At 34.0% G+C, this 8,683-nt stretch overlaps 1 protein-coding gene across 1 annotated transcript; it reads right to left on the bottom strand.

The window, feature by feature from the left end:
• Positions 1-2,563: 2,563 nt before the first annotated feature.
• Positions 2,564-7,975, bottom strand: LOC130994641 (homeobox protein HD1-like). The gene is made up of 5 exons (XM_057919702.1): positions 6,883-7,975; positions 6,574-6,694; positions 3,303-3,493; positions 3,079-3,210; positions 2,564-2,999 (listed from the first exon to the last, which is right to left on the bottom strand). Exons 1-5 carry the CDS (start codon positions 7,180-7,182, stop codon positions 2,859-2,861), a joined length of 885 nt encoding a protein of 294 aa, XP_057775685.1. The 5' UTR covers positions 7,183-7,975; the 3' UTR covers positions 2,564-2,858.
• Positions 7,976-8,683: the final 708 nt, after the last annotated feature.

The following is an 8,683-nucleotide window of genomic DNA, read 5'->3' as shown; positions in this document are numbered from 1 at the left end:
GTTTCTTTCGTATAGACACCAGAAAAGAAGATGCATCTTGTTGATACGAGTAGCACCTATCAAATCACTTAAGCTCTCCTCGAATATGCAGTCTCATACCTGCATATTCTTGGAATCCCTCTCGTTCGGGTGTGTTTCGGTTCATCCTTGCGCCCCTCCGCTTGGAAGTCTTAACCGGAGTCGCTCCTTGTCCAAGCCTCTTTTGCACCGGCGATCACTCCGCACTTCGTCCCCGGGCGTCACAATTCCTTTTGGTGATTACCTTTTCAGAGATGTCGCATCTCCTGCTCTTCAAAGTAGTTGTTCTCACCAAACAAGGAACCTCGAATATTGAAGCCTCAGCCCAAGTTCAAATTACTCTCCAACGGAAGAAATCTTGAAGACCATCTCCGCCAACGGATCTATTCAAGACGTCTCCAATAAATAGCGCTTGAGGATCACTTCAATCTACACCGATTCAACAACATAAGCTGAAATGCTGCCAAATTTGTTACTCAGCTAAACCAAGCCTCCCCAAAGTTTGAATCGAATAAGAGAATCGCAAAATAAAAAATCAGTCACTGCTGATTGCATACATTCTCTTAGACCTTAGGCAAATATTGTATATCCAAAGCCTAGGCAAAACTAACTGCAAAGAACTTGTTCTTTGTGGTTTAGTTGGCAAGTTTTCAAACCTCTCTTCAACCAACCGAATTGAGTGTTTGTGTCAAAAATGAGTTCAAACCAGTGTTCTGTCTCCGTGAGGTCTTAGTGCCCAGTGTGCGCTAGGAGTGAGAAATCCAACCAGGTGCATTGGTACTAAAGATATGATCTTCAGTCGTCTCGGTTTGTGTGCACCCGCAAGCACACGTTCAGGTTTGCTGTGCACCCATAAGCACTAGCATCGGTTTGCAGTGCACCCGTAAGCACTTGCCCAGTGAAGTTGTTGGTCTGATCAACCGACTGTGGATGTAGGAAGTGTTTTCTGAACCACGTAAAAATCTTTGTGTTATTTACAGCTTTCAGTACTTACATTCTTACTTGTGCTCTTACCTTCATAAACTTAAAACTGATTAATTGCAAAGAGAAACTTAACGACTGACAACGTGTTTAATTACACAGGCTTTCGAAATAAAAGTTTTCCACTGCGTGTGTTATCAGTCTAACTGATCTATCTTCTGATAGTCAGTAAGATTCATAACATATCTCTGTTTATCAAACTCGACTGAAGCCTTACGTGTATCAGTTAAAGTCTGTGACTTAACTGATAACTCCTTACTGAAGAGTATTCAGTATCAGTCGTCAACCTTGTTTTGACAAAACTCTTTTTAGTAAACAGGTTGAGTCAGTTTGTATTTAAAGTTTCGTTTTAACTCAGAAAAATAACACATGGGTTTATTCCCCCCCCCCATACACCTATTCGAGACCCTCCGGACCTAACAATATATATATATATATATATATTACTATTTTTTTATTTTTTTTTTAGATTTTCTGGGAAAACATGCTTTTCATGCATAAAGTTTCACACAAAAATGCATAACAGAATACACACAAATGCATTAAATTGCACAAAAAATGCATTGCACTTTTTACAATTCAGGTATTTTCATCACCCCACCCCACACCACCCCTACCCCCAAGACAAAAAAAATTAATTTTTTTAAATATTTTTTTTAGCGCCCACCCACCGACCCACCCCCAAGACAAAATTTATGCATTTTTGTAAAATAATAAAAAAAATAATAAAAAATAAAAAGAAAATTTTAAATTATTATTATTATTATTATTATTATTATTATTATTATTATTATTATTATTATTATTATTATTATTATTATTATTATTATTATTATTATTATTATTATTATTATTATTATTATCTTGGGGGGTATGGGATGGAGTGGCGTAAATACCAGATTTGTAAAACTGAAATGCATTTTTCTGTTCTAAGTTATGCATTTTTGTGTGAAATTATATGCATGTAAAACATGTTTGTTTTTGGGTTTAGGGGTGGTGGGGGTGGGGTGGGTCAGTGGTGAAAATTTTAGATTTCTGAAAATGTGTAATGCATTTTTTGTACAATTCAATGCATTTGTATGTGTTCTGTTATGCATTTCTGTGTGAAACATTATGCATAAAAAAATATATTTTCCAGAAAATCTAAAAAAATATATATATTTTCAATTTTTTTTATATCCCAAAATAGTCATTCTTTATCATTTTGAGACGTCTATAAAAATAAGTTCATTTCTATTTATGGACAATACCCTACCACATGATAGGTCGCTTTCTCTTTTCACATTAATAATACTTTTTACGTGTGATCCTTTATCTACTTAATACATTCAACAATTTATATTAAAATCCGTGCAGTCTCGTTTTAGGACTATTTTCTATGGACGGAGGAAGTAATAATTTATATGAGATCCTGACAGTTAAACCTTCGTTGACTCCATCTCCATCATATTATTGATGCAATTGATGGATGATCTATATCAAACTACTAACTATGTGGGTACAAATTTACTGCTTTGATCAGTCTACTATCTGTATATTAGAAAATCCATTAGATAGCATCATATGATGAAACACACAATTATTACTCAGGGTAGCGAAAATCATCACAGAGCAGTTATTTTTCACAAAGTGAAGGGTTCACAGAAGTGAATCAGTTAGCAGGTTTCAACCTGAAGATACAAATCTACAAGCATACATACATACATATATATATATATGTATTTGAGACTCATTCCACCACAGCTAATCTATCATTAGTCAGCAGAGCTTGCCTCCCAATAGTCATGGTGACCTCTGCTTCGAAATACGTCTAACATATCATATGGACAGGCTTCAAGACAACGTTGTTTTGACTGTATCTACCTCTTTCGCTTGGACTTGAGAGACGTAGCTGACTGCGAATTGCTGTGCCAGTTTCTCTTCCTTTGGTTGATGAACCAGTTGTTTATCTGCTTCAGCTGCAAACCCGTCTTCTCGACTAGCTTTGCCTTGTCGTCCTCCTACATAGAAACGGACGTATTATTCAGTATTTTGGCAAAGGCCTCGTCGGTATAGCTAAGAAGATTCATAGAGACTCACAGTGGGATAAGGCCACTTAGAGTGTTGCTGCCACCAATTTTTGAGCACAGTAGTGGTATCACCTGGCAACTTTCCTGCCCTTCTCTTCCTTAGTATTTCCTCTCTCACGTCTTCGATTCTTGATTTGAATCCCTGCAGAAGAATCCGTTTAGATCGACAGCTGAAACTTTGACAGCATGAGCCATAAGGTAGCTAGGATTAGGAAGAGGGTGGTTTGGTTTCACCTGTTTTAGTTCAATCTTGAGTTCTTGCCTCACGCGCTCCATTAAAGTTCTCTCCGACTCCGTGGGGAGCAATGGGCCGAATCCCATCAGGTCATGCCCGTCGCCTCCGGATTGATCTAGAGAGAAATCCATTTGCAGCTCATCCTCATCATCTGACATAGTTGCACCACTTCCTTCTCCAAGTGCTGCCCCTGTTCATATGGAAGCAATAAAGCTAGCTCTTAACGTATTAATCTATCTTATATAATTAAATCTCACTTTCTACAAATCAAAATTTAACATCAAACCAAATGCAGACATACAGAGATTAACTACTTTATGCATAAGCACATGTTTTATGTTGGTTTTGTAGTTGAAAATTTAACAGTAAACTGGATACCATTAATGCTTTGGCCTGCATCAATATCCATATTTGGAAAGGAAACAAAAGCATGCATCATATATTGAGTTCCAATGCAATAATGGAACTGTAACTGACCAAAAACGGATCAGCAATACCTCATTAAGAATCATTCTGGGGGATCTTGATTATACACTTCATTGCATTATAGGAATTCAAGAACAAAATCATATATATATATATATATATATATTACTGTTTGGATCTTGATCCAAATTATATGTCCCCAACAGATGAGGCATGTGACAAGATTTACTTCGAGATGCATTTTTTTTTTTTATTTTGCAAATTTATCACAAGTAAATACAAGATAAGAAAAGATGAAGAAATATTTTAGTAGTCTCCACCTTTTTAAATCCTATGTTCTCTAGGATGGAAAAAAAATGTTTATCCCACCTTTTTTTCCGACATTTTAAATGAGACATTACCCTATGATGAAAAAAAAATTCATCATGTCCAGAGAAAATTATCACCCTACAGAACATGTGAAAATAGTGGAAAATATAGGTTGTGTTCTCTCACAAGAGGTTCCTTTATTTGCAATTCACTTCCTAACCAAAACACTTGATTTCCCTTCTTTTTTTTTTCTTCCTAACAAAAACATATAGATCATAACGTGATCATTTTTTTTTTCTTCTTTTAAAAAAGGGGATCAATAATGATTTTCCATTTCCCTATGGCGACTCAAACCTTCAACCCGAGGTTAGAGGGAAAGCGTCTTACCAATATGATCATTGTTGATCATATTAAGTGTGTCTAGTCTAGTCTATAAATGATCAATTGTAACAGAATAATGGGGTGTCTTCATTGAGCATGAAAAACATATGGAGGCAAGGTCTCCAAAAGCAATATATTTGTCTAGTTGTACACAATATAAAATGGAATTCAATTTAAAGGAGCTTTCAGGAAAAAGAAAAACTTTGAAATGGAATTCATGTTAGCAGTTATAAAACTGATGTAGAGGAAGCCGTGTCTCCCTTTAACAACAAAATTTCATAAACTGAAATCCATGCTGGAAAATATTTTACAAAATTTGTTGTTCTATCTTATCACTTCTATGCACTTACAATAGGTGTCTTCCTATGTCTAGAACACCAAAAACTCATAAATATAATCCTCTTTATAAAAACACTTCACATTAAGATTTAATATCTCACCTAAAATTCTTATAAATGAGAAACATTGAGCTCTATTACATAAAACTAATATGTAATAATTAGAAGACACAAAAAGTTAGAAAACTTCATGTTATTGAAGTTAAAAGTTCGATAACATGAAGTTAACTTCATGCTATCGAAGTTAAAAGTTCCTCTCAAAAAAATGAAGTTAAAAGTTTGGCCATAGACGGCATTTAAAATACTAGTATTATCAATTTTTTTCCGATGATTTATTTATGCATCTCCATATAACTAACTATATTTGGATTGATGCACCTAATGATGAATCTAAAAGTCTTCCCATGAATGCATTGAACCAAAAAACCTTTGTTATAAGTCACGTTTCAACCTTTTTAAAAACTTATTTAATCTTAAAATTTCATTATACATTTGAACTAATGGTCACCATTGGGGCATTTATTTCCTCCATTAATCTACCTCCAAAAATTTCATACTTTACTAATACTACCAAGCTCAATATAGTCGGCACATATACATCAAGACTCGGAGAAAAATAGACATTAATTGGTTTAAACTTTAAGGCCGTGTTTACTTTGTATGATTTCTTGATACACAAAAATGAATATTCGATCATGTAATTGTTCGACCATATTTACTGCCAGTCTAATATATTGCTCCAAATAAACGTCCCTTAACAAAATGACCATTCCACCCGAGAATGAGACAGTTGGTTATAAGATGCATTTCTTTCAACTATTAGATCGGGGGTTTAAAACATCACGAGAGAAATAATGAATCACTATTGATAATAGTTTTATAAGAAAAACAAATAAATAATAAATAAATAACTTAGGAGACAAGAAAGTTGTGTTCTACCCTAGGTAGTTAGGATTATAAATCAAAGATACAATCATATAGCAATGCAACAATAGCAAGAAAGATATTCAAATGCATGAATCCTAATTCGGTTGTTAGTGGGATATATAGATGCTAATTATTTGTTACTTCATTATCAATTTGCTGTGCAAATCCCTCCTATCACTCAAACCCCACCTAAAACTCTTCCTAACTAAATAAACTACTCTTTTTTGATGAAGAGCACTCTACCCACCTCTTGTTGTACGGTCACACTATCTTACAAAATACCCCAAATCACTTTCTTATCCTCCTGCCTACCAAAACAATCAACCCATCCACAATATTTATATTAATAAAAGAGTTTAACATTGATATATATTTTCTTACATATGCATAAATACCTTTTTTCAATACTCTAATTTAAATGGATGGGTTAAAAACTTATATTAGACTGCCACAAGTTCTTGAATAATTCTTTGGATGGTAGCACAATGATAAATAACAATAAAATCTGCATGTTTCTTACACTCTACTCATTTCTAAACCTATTATCGAGATAAAATATACGAATATAGATACACATATAAATAATCTCATATATAAAATTGGTTTATAGTAAAAATCTCATTTAACATAAAAACTACATATCTTGCATTTTACTAACATATAAAATAATTGCACTTTCTTTTCCGTGGTCCTGTAAATGCAAGAAAGTGCACATACATTATAAGTGAAGTACAAATACTTTATAATATTAATGCAAGCCGTTCATAACTTTTATTTTAGATAAGATTTTTATTTGAACTTAATTTGTTTATGTTAAATAAGGTTTTATTTGAACTAATTGATTGTCTGTTTGTATAAAGAAAGAGAGAGAGAGAGAGATGTTTGTTACCAGTGAGAGATTGCAGATTCTGTTCAATTTCACGGCAGGCCATGACTGCTTCAACAGCATGGACTCTGACATGCTGCTGCAGCTGCTCTCTAAATGAGCACAAAACTAACAAATACTGTGCCTGTTCAACACACAAAAACAAACAAAAACCAATACGGGAAAAATAAAAAATCGAATCTTTACACAAAACACTAATTAATCTCTCAAAACAAAACAACACCCACGAAGGATGATAGATAATTAACAAAACCCGTGATAGCAAATTAAGGAAAAAAAAAGAAGCAAAACCTGAAAAATGAAAAAACCTACCAAGAAATTGTCAAGCTCCTGCCTTTCATGGTGGGAGAAAGATTGGGCGTGATTCTGAGCATAAGAGCGCAAGATGTGGTGTGACTGAGAGAGCTGCGCGTCGATGAGGGGCAGCTGATCAATAGGCGTGGCGACGCGGAGGCATGCCACGTGCGCCGACAGCAGCTGCTCGTAGAGAGGGTGGGTAGCGATCTCCGCCTTCAGCTGGTGGTGCACCTCCGCCGGCGCCGCCGCCATCGACACATCGTTCATCCCTCCAATTTGACCAGAACCCATCATGCCCATGCCTTGTTCTTGCATATTTTTGAACAAAGATTCAATCTTTTTTTCTTGTGTGTGAGTGTGTGTTTATATACGCATATGTAATAACTATGTGTATGGCCCCTTCGCCGTATGATACGGTGACAGGAGAAACAAAAGAAAAGGGGAATCAAAATAAAAGGAAAAAAAAAAAAAAAAAGATTTGAAAGGTGATGTTGAGGTTTGAAGTGATGAGGTGAGGACCACTTGGAAAAGGGTTTCTTGTTCACACAAGCAAAGGCTTCTCTCTGGTGATGTGATATATATTCACTGATCTCCTCAGACTTCTTCAGATGTTTACACAATTAATTGTTGTATGTAGAGAGGGAGAGAGAGAGAGGGCAGTTTGATGATATTGATGGGAGAGAGAGGGAGGCCTTATATTGGGATCAGAGGCACAAAACTTTCTGCACCTACTCAGCAGAGATGCAGATGTTACACATATAGAGCAAAAGACATTTTACAGATGGGGGAAATGATATTGAGGCAAAAATTAAATTTTGTCACTTTTTGTTGCCTTTTTCATCTTTGCGGTGAGTAGAGAAAAATACATAGAGAAGTGGGAGAGGAAGAAAGAGCTGTAGAATCATTGCCAGAAAGAGGAAAGAGAGAGATGCAAGAGGTCAGATAAAGATATCATTGATAAAGATGCATCAATGGCCTCCCCAAAAACATTTTTCCTTTTTTTTTTTTTTACTTTGGAAATTAATAATCGGCTGCTGCATAATGTAATGTGCGTCAAATTTGCATTTCTATTATTTATCAAACAAAATTTATGTGCAAGCAATAATAGTTCGCAATACTTTTACATGTTTGGTGTGGGTAGTTATACCCATTAATTATATGCAATTTTAATTGTATAATTGACATGAAATTAATTGTATTTTTATTTTCCAATATTTATGCTTCACATACGGAATGGGATCTGCAACTGCAACACATGCATATGTATAAAAGAAAATATAAATATTTATTCGTCTAATGGTGGATGGATCTACTTAAAAGTTAAATCTTTTATCTTCATGTTCAAATCCCACAAACGAAATAAAATCTAGTGTACTAAACTTTTTTGTGTTACGGAGTTCCCGTTATTATATCTATTTCTTTTAATAATATTTGTATAAAAGTAAATATTTAAAAAATATTATAAATTATATTTAATTTTTATTTCAAAACATTGGAGTAATATCATAATTTGAATTTATCAAAATTAATAAAACTAACAAAATGAAATTAAATGATATACAAAATAATTATATACATTAATAGGAAGAAATAAACCTTAGTTAATAATTACAAAGAACTAAAACATACTCCAACAAAATTGAAATTAAAAAAAAAATAGTAGGACTCATAGTGGGAATCAAATTCGTTACATTGAATCTCAAGCGCTCATAAACACTATTTAAACTAGCATTTACACCCGTGCAAAACACAATAAATATTTTCAAATATATCTTTTTATACATATAATAAATACTAAGTAAATTATCATATAAAT

The sequence above is a fragment of the Salvia miltiorrhiza genome, chromosome 7, assembly GCF_028751815.1.
Source record: "Salvia miltiorrhiza cultivar Shanhuang (shh) chromosome 7, IMPLAD_Smil_shh, whole genome shotgun sequence".
Lineage (NCBI taxonomy): Eukaryota > Viridiplantae > Streptophyta > Magnoliopsida > Lamiales > Lamiaceae > Salvia > Salvia miltiorrhiza.
Note: the sequence above shows the minus strand (reverse complement) of the source record. Positions and strands in the feature narration are given on the sequence as shown.